Genomic DNA, 13,621 nt, shown 5'->3' with positions numbered 1-13,621 from the left:
AATCCAAAGAAATCGTCACGGACAGGTGGGCCGGATCCAGCTATCCGTCAGAAACCCGATGGATCGATGAAAACGATATCGACAACATCATTAACATCTCCCTTGTCATCTCGTAAGTCCACAACCCCGTGATGACTGCTGCTGCTGCATCTCCTAGCTCTGCTGCTCTTCTCTCTTCCTCTGCTGCGCTGCTGCTCTTGCATCTCTCCCTCGACTATCCCACTGACGAGCAAAGCGAGATTGCCTTTTCTTAATGCATGCTGAGTGGCGATTCGTTCGCTTTTTTATTTTTTGAATTGGAAATCCTGATTTTTCTTTTCTTTTCTTTTCTGGAGTTCATGCATGGTTTTTTTTCTCTCTTCTCGCTCTGTTCGGGTTCCCTTATGCTGGTTCGTCTTATATGTCACAGCACGAGGGCGCTATCTCTGACAGCGGAGTATTCTTTTCGGTGTTCTCTGCCTTGAAGGTGGACCCAAGTCAGGAATAGTCAGGAAGAGCCAGCAGGCTGCATGCTGCTTCGCTGGCCGAGGGACTTTCCTCACTGGCCAACCACCGCTGCATGATGTGTTGTCCACCATCAACCGACAGCACGCTGCAGACACCTCACATATCATACATTGACCTACATACCTACATACACCCTCCCACATACTAACTATCGTCTGATATCGTTTCCCTCCCTTCCCCTCCCTTCCTCTCTTTCTTTCTCGCTCCCCCGAAATCTACTTTTCCTTTGATACCCGAACTATACTAGTCCTCCTCGTGCGTGTGTCTGTGGTGTTTCCAGCTGTTGTTCACATTGAACTTGCACAGCAACCAAACAGTAGTTCAAATCGAGTCCGATTTGATATTACTATACCACTACTCCTCCCCAAGTCACCTGCCCGCCCGCCATTCTTTTTCCTCTGCATAGGAATCCTCTCTTGAGATTTCCATATCTTCTTCTAGTCTGGGGCATTTCCCTCAACATATTTTACCTCTCTCGATCACTCGCATTTTATTCTTTTTTATTTTGGCATTTTACATACACATACCCCCATACCTTACATACATACATCTAGACATACATACGTACATATCACCTGCATAGTCCGGCCTGACTGTAGTTGAAAAACTTCAATCAATGTTCTAACTAACTGCTTCTGTCTCTCGGTCTTGACTTCTTGGAAGCAGGCCCTCGTTCGACATCTAATACAGCCCCCTCACCCCCTTCTACAACTTCTCAACCTTCTTCTCGAGCTTCTTCTCCTTCCTCTCGTCTGCGACGTTCATCATCTGCCACCTCTCTATCTGTGAACGTCTCTAGCCTGGTCCCGCCTGCTAAACCAGTTGATCCAGTATCACAACCAGCTGCCAAGATGGGTGTAGCACAGGATGAGTATAGCCACAAGCCAGAGGCTAAGTCCAGGGCAAAGTCTCGCACAAGACTGGCAAGGTCCAAGTCGAGAAGCGCTCTCGCTCGTCATAACACTGGTAACAGCGAACCAAAGGAGACCAAACTATCGCGGCACCAAACTGGAAATAGCGAGCCAAAGGAAAGCCGGATACGAAAACATGATACTGGTAATAGCGACAGCAAGCTGCAATTGCAAAAGCAGAATACTGGTGGAAGCGACAGTCAAACAGCAATCATTGCCCGCGCGGCGACATACACAAAACCATTGATTAGTTCAGCGACCTATCATCTCCCCCCGCCGCCGTCCGGGACCTTTGGAGGCAACACTACTTCTCTGGCAGAGCTTGCCCACCTTGTTAGGCTTCAGTCTTATCAACAACTTAAACACACACAATCCAGGATACGGTTGCATCGCCAATTAATATCTACTGGTATTTCAGCACGCCTGGAAAGATGTGGCGCTTTAGCTAGGACCCATATGGTCGATTACTTTAAGGACGACAAGAAGAGGGAGTTTGCCGTGTTATACAATGCCGTCCACGACCTTAAGGACTCTTGCGAGCGACTGGCCATGCTTCAGCCTGAACTGGATGTCACAAAAATTTCTTATGGAGATTCGGAATCGGAGCGCCCTAAATCCTTACATACTTTCCTCCAAGATATCTCTCCACAAACAAGAGACACAATCCTCTCCTTCATTGCTACATTGCGATCTAATCCAAAGTTTCTTGCGGATAGACTATGCAAGCTTTCTCCTAGTGATCTCGACACAATCGCAAAGTCGAATCAAATCACACAGACCCAGGAATCAGTGCTCCCTACAAATAGAAAGAATGTTACTCCTAACCCGATAGCTCCGGTACCGACTCTGGCTGTTGATAAGCTACTGGCCTTCCATAGACTTGACCCTCTTCATACCCTCATTCACACCATCTTTGCAAACTCTAGCGGGCCGGATTCCGAGGAGGATCGTCGACGAACTGATGTTTGGTCAACTGTTTGTGCTCGACTTCTTAATGAGAAGCGAGGTGAAAAGTTCTTGTATGCTGTTATGGACTCATGGTCTTCCATGAGAGAATGGCCCGCCAGGAACAACATTGAGGTCTGCCTCATGAAGATGCTTCAAGACGGCGCTGCAGTGTTGCAACTGGGCCGACAGGAGGATACTTCCAACGACAAAGTCCGACAAGATCTTATCCGGAAGCAGGAAGAGGAGTTCTACGTCAATGCATCTAGGTCATTGTTCCAGACTTTGGACGACGAACCATGCGCTGGTGGTATTCCCGAAGGTATCCTGGAACTTGGACACGCTATCCTGGAGAAGATCGAGGATCCTAAGAAGAAGAAGTTTGCTGAGGTCTTTATTGTCGCAAAATGGTTCTTTGGTAGATACCTCAATACTGCCATTCAATATCCTGAAGTACGTTGTCGCGCATATGCATTTCGCTTTCAATATTACTTTCGCTAATACTGAATATAGTATCATGGCATCATGGTGGGTCATTACATCAGTGAGTACGCTCGTCAGGCGATCCTGCGTCGGGTAATCCAGAGGATGTGCACCGACGTCTTCGGCATCTGCTTTATTGAACTGTAAGTTTTTGAACGTTTAATACAATAATTTATAAAGTCTAACAAGCTTGATCATAGGAAATCGAGTCGGCCCATTGACCCCATCGTTCGCAACCATGTTGAAAGCATCATGGCCCGATTCCGCAATCCTCGTCCAAAGGATAGCAACCCAATTCTTCTTCCAGTCAAGGCTGTCACCTCTCCTCGTGAAACTATCGAAGTCCAACCTTACCTGGTTTTGTGCCCGACTGATGTTGTTACCGTTTTCCACGCCCTCTTCCCCCAAGCTTCGCAAAGACCAGGTACTTCCTCGTCTGAGAAGGACTTCGGCTCTAAGAAATTTAGTCGCTCAATCAATACCGGTCGCTCAGCCGTCTCGCGCCCTCCAAGCATCTTCGAAAATGCCAGTGCATCTTTCAAGAGCAGCTCTTCCATTACTAGCGATGGCGGTCTCTCTACCATGAATGCCCCATTGCTTGAGAATCAATATGGCAGCATGGATGAGAAATACGCCGGGTCTCTTGTTGGCTCTCCAAACTCTTTCACCATTGCACCAAATATCAAGTCCTCTCAAGCTTCTATCTATTCGATTCAGTCTATTACCTCGGAGCCAGATGATGAACTTGAAGTCTTCATGATGGATGTCAAGATGGCAATCACCGAGATGACTCGCAAACTCGGCGCAGAGGCTACCTCCGGAAGGACACACCCATGTGCTGAGAAGTGGGCTGTCTTGTTTGTCTCTGCTGATGGCAAGAATGTTTCCGCTCGTATGAAAACTGATTGGGAAGATGAAGATGAGGATGACAGCGATAGCAGCAGCGACAATGATAGTGATGATGATTCTCCGGGTGAGGTGTCCAGGGACTACAACCAAGTCAAACATGCTATTATGAAGTTGATTGAAGAGTATGAGGTACCGGAGGAACTCATCGAAGAAGACGAGAACCAATCCAAGAAGTTTAGCAACAGGACATCGGTTGCGACTAACCGGAAGCACGCCGCTCCGGTTGCCTCTACCGTTACCAGCTACATTCAAGATCAGAACCCGTACTACCAAGCCACCGGTGGCTTGAGCGCTCTCTTCAATGGCAGCCCAGACCGAGAACGTCAGCGACTTGACCTTCCACGTGACAGCAATGACCGTCTTCGTCAATCCGGCAAGGAGGGCAACGCTGATGTCCTCTTGACTATGTTGTCCGCCGCTCAATCTCAATGCATGGCTCGCGGAGCTTATGTTGACGGTCAGATCTTCCATCGTGCCGTTACCATCCTCCTCCGCAAGTTGGAGCCTTCTCTCACTCGCAATGGGTTTGCGCCTCTTCTTCACATTCTCTCTCGCGGCTTCCGTGTTTCTATCGAAAAGTCTGCAGCATGCATCGAGCACCTTGAGGCTTGGTTTGTCTGGTTAACCATGGCGCAAGAAAGACACGACTCTGCGACCAACGAAATGCTTGCACTCACTAAGGCGCTTCGCGTGAAGATGTGGTACGTTACAGATGTCCGCAACTCCGCCGCCTATGATGACGCTCGCAACGTTGCCATGGCCCTCAAGAAAATGGCTATTCCACTAAAGACAAAGGATGGTCGCCCTATCCCTCAACAACGCGCTAAGACCGGTCTCACCCATCGCATGTCAACCAGCAGCTTCTCTCTCCTTAAAGGGGATAGCTTGATTGATACTCTTGCCGCTCCCGTCGACAACGGCGGTCCGAACAAACTTAGCGACGAGCAAGCCGAGATTACTAGTACCTGGCTCAAACGCTACTCCGTCACAAACTTCTGCACTGGAGAAGAAAGGATCCATCGTTTCTGCTGCGAGATTGACAAGTGTGTGAACAAGCTCGTGGGCAAGGAAATCCTCACTGGTCCTGTTCTTTGGTCTAGCGAGTTGTTTGCAAGAGACGAGAGAGAACTTGCCAATGTTCGTAAGAAGGGAGAATTCCACCTTGCTGGCGTCGGCGGCTTGAATATGACTATGGATGATGTTGATGCCGACGGTGACAAGGTTAACAAACTTAGACCAAAGGCTAGCGCGAGTGATCTCTTCGGTCTTGGTATTGGACGCCCGAGGTCTCAAAGCATCGTCAGCACCTTGTCTTCCCTGTCAACGACACCAAGCAATCGCCCACGAGCTAGAGGCAGTGCTTCAGAGTCGTTCATGGATAAGAATGACCTGTTCAATACCCCAACCCCTCAGTTGTCCATGGAATCCGCCCCAACGTCTGCTTTCTGGAGTCCATTCGGAAGCGTGACACCACTAGCAGGATCTCCTTCTCGCGGCAAGACTAACACCGCCCTTCCAACCTTGAGCACCTCAAGGTCTATGGAAGGTGAGAACCAAGAGAAGAAGGCCTTCCTCTCATCTCTCAAGACCTCACTTATCGGACTGCTTTTGAGTGATCTCGGTCTTGACGTTTGGAGCCAAGGTAGTGAAACTGATGCTTGGTTCTCAGGCGGCCTCGCCGATGAGTGCATGCAGCGTCGCGAGGACCAGGAACGTGCTCTCCAAGAGCGAAATGTATCTTCGAAGAGCTTGAACACCGTTGCCTCTAAGAAGTTGTTGAATCGCAAGAAGAGCAACAAGAGCTTGAGAAGATCTGTTTCTCACGCTAATGGTATCTTGGAGGCTCTTGGCCGCGGTGAGAAGGGTGAACTAGCTGCTCCTGTAGCTACTTATGAGACTGTTGGTCATGAACCCCACTCTGGTGAAGACAACTCCTCCAGCAGCGATGCTACTGCCCGGTCCGCGACTACTGCCACCGGCGCGTCCTCAGGCAACAAGAAGGGGTCTTACCAAAGCTTCCCATATGCCGTTGCATTCCGCCGCCTTCTTACAAAGTTCTCTACCCACCCAAATCCCTTCGATAAGCTCAATGCCCTCTACGAACTCGAAATCCTCATTGTCGCCTCCCTCACAACTACCACTGGCAAGACTTTCACTCGCCGTGGAACCTTCCCTACCACTCCATCCGCTGAATTTGAGCCTGTTGCCCGTGAGTTGAGCGCTCGCATGAGCAATCTCATGACCCAGCCCGCCAATCTTGACGAAAGCCTCGCGCATGCGGACGAGCGCCGCCACGCCGGTCTCTCTGGCTCTCCCTTCATGACACCAACCGGCTCTCGTACCCCAGTTGGAACCAATCTCCCTTCCACAGAAATCATCATCGACGTCTGGCAGGAACTCTTCCGCCAGGCTGATATTCGCCCACGCACTCTCTTCCGGGACCTTCAATTCGTTGCCTCATTCATCCCATCCTACCAGCTCGACCTCACTGCCCAAGGCAAGGCTTTCTGGGATATGGCCAATGCAGCTCTCCGCCTCAAGCTTGACGTTGTGAAGACAATGGTGGAGGTAGCTGATGAGGTTGTTGGTTACCACACCAAAAGGCGCACCCCAGAGTCCGCTGCTGCTCAACCCGCTGTTTCTAAGGAGAAGTTCGACAAGAACCCAGATCTCAAGTCCAAGTCTCCACCGCCGCAAGGTTCCGAATGGATTGCCCGTTACTCCATGAAGGACGCCGCTAGCATGTGGTTGATCACCGCTAAGGAAGGAGATGCAACTGCTCAGCGTGAGCTTGCTATCTTTTATCTTACTAATCCGGCATTGCTACCCTTGGCCACTATGCCGATGAGCAAGACCAAAGATATCTTCCGCAACGACTCAACAGTTACCCGAGGAGTTGACCCAGAGAAGTGCGACCCATTGAGACTGTGTGTTTCCCATCACTGGATGGAGCTGTCATCTCGCGAGGATGAGCTGGCTAAGAGGTATCTCAGACAGCGAGATGAGTGGTAAAAAAAATTCTCCTTTTATACCCTTCTATTTTTTTTTTTCATATTTCTATGTAATTTTTGCGCAGATATGGGATTCCGGATGACATTTGAAGTTTTTTGTTTGTTGGTTTGTTTGCATATTTATTTGCTTTGTAGCATTTCCTTTGACGTACCGTTTAATGATATCCTTATGCCATAGCGTCATGATCATGATAGATTCATTTTACCTTTTCTTTGGAAGTTTTTGTCTATTTTATGGTCCTTGAAAGTAACGTTTATGGGTATATAACTACTAATTTTGATAAGTTCAATTACAGCGATATAACCTTTTGTCAATCTAACACTCCTACTGTTCACCGTCTAATTTCAGTTGTCCTTCCAAACAAAAACTCAAACTTCAAAAAATTTAACGAATCTCATTAATTCATTTCAAGTTTTACAGTTTTTTTTTCAACGTTGAAAGAATCGAAATTTGCAAGATACATTTCCTTTGGCCTTGATTTTCCTGCTTTTATGGATCCTGGATCTCTATGGACACTCTCTGGATGGACCTGATACCTCTCTCATGGAAATCTCTTCCTGTGGATACGTTTTTCAATATTGTTTTTCTCTGGAACCGGTGAAAGCGCCAGTTCATCCACCAATTGGCATTTAAGAATCTTTTTTCGCAGGTATTTTTTTTGTTAAATATATCTTTTCTTCGTTGCTTGTCTGAGATTTTTCAATGTCACACCATCATCATCATCATCGTCATCATAGCGGAGCGTGCTTTACGGTTTATTCTGCATCTTGAAGGCTAGCAAAATTCCTACAAGCCTGCAGCAATTAGTTGATCAACTGAATAGAACAAGCTACATATTTTCTGCTTTCTTTCTTTGCAAATGACTCCTTTTTTTACTTGGCTTTTCATGCATGTGGCAAGTCGCCCACCATGTAGTTTATGCTATTATGAAACTATTCGACATCTCCAGGTGTCGAGATACAAGTATCTGGAATATTTTTTGGCAGATCGCTTCGGTACATACCTGCAGGTTGCATATATCTCAGCTTGGTGATATCTCAGCTCGGTGATTTCAACTTCAAAAAGCGTGATTGCTAGAATTTTTAACCCATTGAGCCAAGTGGGTAGGGCGTCCACGAAGCTTTGGAATCAATGCTTCCCATTGCGTAAATCATCTCACAAAACCAAGAAACCCGGCGACTTTGGACCATTCAGTTTAATCTTCCATTGGAAACCCCATAACGGTTTGCGACGGACCTCCCCACGCCGAATCAATTGCAGGTCGAAGCACAGGACACCGCGCCTGCAGGCACCAAGCTTCGCGTTTCCGCGTCCGGCAAGATTGTTTTCCTTATGCCTATAACACGCGAGACCTAATTTTTGCCACGTCATAGAAAAAATGGGGTTAAACATTTTACGCTCCTCTTTCTGGCATTTCTTTTGATTTGAAGTTGGGGCATTTTTGGCCAGCCAGCCCTCTTTTTTTACCTTTCTGCAAGCGCGGACTAGGATATCTGTCAAAGAAAAAGAAAGGAGAAAAGTGACCATGTAATGTCATGTTAGTCTTATGCATTACAAGGGGGGATGGGAGATGAAATCTACATTGCTAAGGATTCATGAATTCCAGTCAGAATCTTGGGGAAAGGGAAAGAGAAAAAAGGACAATCTTCGATCTCTTTCGATTCGGTTCTATCGCATGCTGCATATGTGTGCTATTAGGGTGATGGAACGTCTCTCCTCGCTAGGATGGATGTTGACGGGTGAGGAAGGGAGTATGGGGAGCGCCTGGCTTTGCATACATATGCACTGACGCTTTTGTATAGTCTGCATTTCGTTCGGATGTCTGTCGAGGAGGGGCGAGTCTAGGCATAGTGGGTATTATCCCAATTGGTCTAAGTGTGAGCAAGCTGCATGTGAGCTAGTCTTAGTTCATGTAAGATACGGTAAGATGGTGTCTTTTTTGCTTTAAATGCAGTCGTTGTATATATAGCCTCGGGTTCTACAAGCTGCCTATCAATTTCATACCCCCCTAAAACCTATCGCAACGTTGTTGCTACGTCTATTTTCTCCTATTATTCACTCCTTCTTGCTTTCTCTTAGTTAAGGAAAAAAAACTCAAATATCGGCTCTAGCTTCCTGTCCAACCACGGCACGTCGAATCACTTCGCGTACCTCATCTTTCTTGATCTTTCTTGGATTATAGTATGGATTGCTTGTCGCAATCTCAGCCGCTTTATCCACATCCTCCTCTTTCATGCCATAATCCCTCAATGCTCTTTTAACCCCCAGCTTATTCAATAGCACATTCAACCCTTTCACCGCATCTCCGTTGCTTTCCGGTAGTGAATCCGCTAATCTTGCCAGCATATCAGCTGGGATAGCTTTTGAGTTATAAGCTAAAGCATGGGGTAAGACGATCGTATGTGTCTCTGCATGAGGGAGGTTAAAACTACCGCCCAATGTGTGACAGAGCTTATGGTGGAACGCCATGCCGACGGTACCCAGGCAGGATGCGCATAGCCATGCACCATAGAGGGCCTGAGAACGGGCTTCAGCGTTCGATGGGTCCTTCGTGATCGTTTGAAGGCTGTGGGCGAGGGATTTTATCCCTTCGAGAGCGAGGAGGCTGGTGATTGGATTCGCTGTTGAAGAGTAGAGGGCCTCGACTGTATATTATTTATGTGATACGGTTAGAAAAGCGAAAGACGTTGCGAGGGGGCTTGGATTGGGTTGCATGTTGTATTTTTCTTTTTGGTATGACGGTATATTTCATTTTTGTGACGCACACGTATTTCCCCATTTCCCGTCAATTATATTGCGAGAAAAAAGACAGCCAAATCTATTCGCAATAAAAAATAAAAATAAAAAAAGACTCACCTGCATGTGCAATAGCATTCACACCGCTTGTAGCACTCAATCCGGCAGGTAACGCCATAGTCAAATCAACATCATAGATAACAGTCCCCGGCAGAATTTTCGGATCGCTCCGTGTAGTTTTTCTGCCGTCCTCGGTTTCTCCGAGAATGGGAGTCATTTCGCTACCTGCGTAAGTCGTTGGGATGCATATATGCGGGAGACCTGTGCGGATGCTGAGGGCTTTACCTAACCCGATTGTGGAGCCGCCGCCGATGGAAATTATGCTATCAGAATTGATGGATTGAGAGTAGAATAGTGCCTTTTGCGTGATATGAGTTGGGGTATGCATGGTGGCTTCTGTGAAGGTGCCTGCCACTGAGGGGAGGAGGGAAGCGACATGTTCTGCCTGAGCGATCTGCTGAGGGGTGCAGAGGATCAGAGGGGCTTTGAGGCTTTGGCGAGTAAGTTCTGATGGTAGTTTTGAGAGTGTCCCGCTACCGAATATTACACGGGATGGGTTTGCTGTGTATATAAAATTCATGATGCTTGAAGTTTTTGTGGTATCTCGATGTTGGTATTGCGGGACAATTCGAAAGGGATTCAATATTCAATATCTTGGAGATAATAAGTGTTAAAATTAAATTCATAGAGGCTTCTTCTGCAATCTTTCGAGATCTCCGTACAAAATCGAAAGCAGGTGTTTAATAGGCCCAGTTATATTGGCTGACACACAGTCGAAGCCATTGACAGAGGGTGTGTGGGAACTTGATTCGGATCGCCCGGATTTTGCGTTGTGTGGTTCTTCGGGCCGTGGCACCTTGCCGATCCTTCGGCATCCATTTTCGGAATCCAAAATGACACAAGGTGTTTTTGTGTTGTTAACGCTCGCTTTATAAGCTTTATCGATTTTCTCGAAAGAGAGCAAGGAGCTGAAGTGGTAGTAATTGAGCGGTTTCAGTTTGGGGAAATATTTTGTCTGTATCTAGGCTACATTGGCATATTAATCTGAGAACATATCGATATTGGCCTTGTACTCGGATATGATCGGTATAGGAATCTAACAAAATATCCCTGTTGTAAAAATCCAGTTTATGAAATAATCCTTGATCAATTGAATGTAGAATGATTAAACAATCGAATTATTCCCATGACGAGATATAACTTGGAGCTTCAGATATATACAAAGAAAATGCATCCCGGCCAGGCCTCTTATACTTACATCTTTGAATTGAATTTCAAGCGGCAGAAGGCAATATTTACATGATATCTTTGTTTATTTTTTTACAAGCATTGAGAGTACCAGTCATTGCTGTAGTTACAAGTTGTACCAGATACGCAATTGGTACAGCCAGTGAAGCCTAAGCCACCGCATTGTGCGTAGATTGCTGCTGTGCAGCCACCAGAGGAGCCGGTCGTGGTGGGGGTGGTCGCAGCCGTAGTTGCGGCAGTAGTGGTCCTAGTTGTAGTGGTTGTAGTAGTGGTGCCGCCCGAGCTGCCAGAAGGCCCTTGGAGTTCAACAGCATCGAAAATGAAGTTAGGGCTGAGATAATCGGTTCCGCTCGATCCAGAGGCAACACCGATCGTGAGAGTATTGGTGCCAGAAACGAAAGCAGAGGCTGGAACTGTCCAGGTGTATTGCTCTCCATAACCACGATATGCACCACGAGTTACGCCGCGGGAATCGATCTTGACAGGAGCAGCTGGGATACTACCGCTCCAGTTGTTGATGGTAACACTGGGGCGAGCTCCAGCAAAGGAAAGAGTGGTACCAATCCGGAGGGTCATTTGAACGAGTTGACTCGAGGAGAGTGTGAACTTGACGATAGCGGAGCCCCCGATGCTCTTAAAGACAGCCATGGGGAATGCGCTAGCGGACGAAGAACCGACGGTGTAGGTACCACCCCAAGAGGACATCCTAGAGTCCGATGGATGCATTCGCAAGAACTTGTCACCGTTCTTGAGCTCGAACGGCTGGCCATCAAACTGCCCGATCCTCCAAACGATAGATGGGCTAGCCTCGGTTGATGCGATACTCTTGCTAGTTGTTCCTCCTGCAGTAACGGATACGCTGGAGCTAGCAACTTCGAGTTCACCCTTGTACAGTTTCATGGTGTATGTTCCTGGCTTCATGTACGGAGAAGTGAAAGAGCCTGTAGACTTAACCCAGTATTGATTGTCGCTATTGTACCAATGAACTACGCCTTCAAAACCGCTAGGGATTCCACTGACGGTACCAGAGACGCGACCACGTCCGCTTTGGGCGACGTAGCCGTTGATAGAAAGGGAGCTGAAGAAAGAAGTGTCGATATTTGCGGAGGGAGTCGACCCGGTCGTGAAAGTCATAGCGTATGGTCCTTTGAGCCCCATTCTCCATGGCTCGGTTCTGACATGGCCAGAGTTCATATACCAGTATAACTCTTGGACCGTACCACCTTGGTTATTAATGTCTCTCATGAAGGGTCCACCGGATGAAGTCTCATAGGCTTGTGGAGGAATGATCATCCAAACACCAACACCGCTACCAGTGACTCCATGAACATTGTCCTCAACAAATCTTTCACTCGAGTAGAATTTACATCGAGTCTGGCCACTAACAAGAAAGACATCACTACCTTCAATGGCTGTTCCACCCACAATATCAGAGACTGGGTGTCGAACACCAGTCGGAAGTACGCTCTTCTTCAAACGGGCGATCCATCGAAGCTCACCAGGGTCGACTTCTCCGGTAATATAAGTTGCAAGATATAGCGTCGGATCGCCACTCTTAGAGACGATATATTGAGTGACAGGAAGACCGCTGGATTGTATAGTGATTTTGGTGTATCCGCTAACAAGAGACCCAGAAACCGTCGAGGTTCCAAGACCAGAGTTGATATGTGTGTACTTGCTGCTGTCCTGATATTCTACACCATTGTATTTCAAGCTGACAACGTCTCCGGTTGACCTAACACATCGTTGTTAATTGAGATCTGAAAGTTTAGTATCATAGAAAGATTAGGTGAACTTACTTGCTAACTTGATAGATAAGTCCTGCACCAGTATCAACCTCGAAGTTGTTTCCTGATGTTGTAATACCAAAAGCTGCGAAGGTAACACGGACGCAAAAGGCCCAAACCAAGGGTTTCGAGATACGCATCTTCAAAAATATTAGGAATTTGCCAACCGATAGGTAAGCCCTCGTTATGAAGTAGTAATATTATATTATAGTCCTTGGATCGAGAGAGCCAGGAATTCTGACAAGTGGATATAAGTTGGTATGGTACTAAGATCTGGAGAATATCGACTCCATTTATATTCCTCGCTCTTAGTTGCTAGGACTCCCTTATAATGATTACCATGGTCCTTGGCGGAGGTTTCGGCCGTTATTACCCTGGGAACTGGTGTTTCGCAATTGATCGCGAACACGATTTAGTTTTTCTGGAAAAAATATTGGCATCTCCGTTGGCGCCGACATCATGCGCGTTCTACACCCCACCTTAGAGACATTTCGACGATTACCCTTTCGGAGCGGTCATCCGTTGAATGATTCAAAAAAGCGTATATAGACCGTCCATTTTTGGTCGCAATTATAGAAGAAAATGAAGAGACAAGGAAAGATGGTCGCGTTAAGGGACCCTCCGCCTTTCGGCTATTATTTTCAAAGCGAGCGAGAATTCTGGTATCTTTGGATGCAGCTAAGTCTCAGTCCTGAATCAGCCTGCCCTAGGGACCCCGCAGCCTGCGCCAAGCCGGGCCGAAGAAGCGTTCTACCGTGAATCCGATCAGAACCCTTGCAAAATGGAATCTTTCCGACTAGGGAATCCTGGCCCTTAAGGAATCGTCTTCAATAGACGAGCACGGGCCAGGCTGTGTTGGGATGAAAAAATACTCCACCATTCACATCGAAGAAGACCGACGAAGCAAGCCAGGATTGAACATCAGATCGTATTAGATATGGTTCTTGGATCTAGCTGGTACCCGGTCATGAATCAGGTTCTACACATATGCACATATGAACACCAGTGTCATGATACTCAAAG

The 13,621-nt window shown here is 47.2% G+C and overlaps 3 protein-coding genes across 3 annotated transcripts; 1 reads left to right on the top strand and 2 right to left on the bottom strand.

The window, feature by feature from the left end:
• Positions 1 to 1,358: 1,358 nt before the first annotated feature.
• DFL_008355 (uncharacterized protein) lies at positions 1,359 to 6,767 on the top strand (the record flags this gene model as incomplete). The annotated part of the gene is made up of 3 exons (XM_067638076.1): positions 1,359 to 2,816; positions 2,877 to 2,989; positions 3,047 to 6,767. The coding sequence occupies 3 exons, from the start codon at positions 1,359 to 1,361 to the stop codon at positions 6,765 to 6,767; spliced, it is 5,292 nt and encodes a 1,763-aa protein (XP_067486002.1).
• A 2,094-nt stretch (positions 6,768 to 8,861) lies between these two features.
• On the bottom strand, positions 8,862 to 10,143 carry DFL_008354 (uncharacterized protein; the record flags this gene model as incomplete). The annotated part of the gene is made up of 2 exons (XM_067638075.1): positions 8,862 to 9,412; positions 9,624 to 10,143. The coding sequence occupies 2 exons, from the start codon at positions 10,141 to 10,143 to the stop codon at positions 8,862 to 8,864; spliced, it is 1,071 nt and encodes a 356-aa protein (XP_067486001.1).
• Positions 10,144 to 10,883: 740 nt separating this feature from the next.
• Positions 10,884 to 12,738, bottom strand: DFL_008353 (uncharacterized protein; the record flags this gene model as incomplete). The annotated part of the gene is made up of 2 exons (XM_067638074.1): positions 10,884 to 12,546; positions 12,611 to 12,738. 2 exons carry the CDS (start codon positions 12,736 to 12,738, stop codon positions 10,884 to 10,886), a joined length of 1,791 nt encoding a protein of 596 aa, XP_067486000.1.
• Between the last annotated feature and the right edge of the window lie 883 nt (positions 12,739 to 13,621).

The sequence above is a fragment of the Arthrobotrys flagrans genome (assembly GCF_004000055.1).
Source record: "Arthrobotrys flagrans strain CBS H-5679 chromosome Unknown unitig_1, whole genome shotgun sequence".
In the NCBI taxonomy this organism is placed as follows: Eukaryota; Fungi; Ascomycota; class Orbiliomycetes; order Orbiliales; family Orbiliaceae; genus Arthrobotrys; species Arthrobotrys flagrans.
The sequence above is the reverse complement of the archived record's forward strand: the minus strand, read 5'-3'. Positions and strand labels throughout refer to the sequence as shown.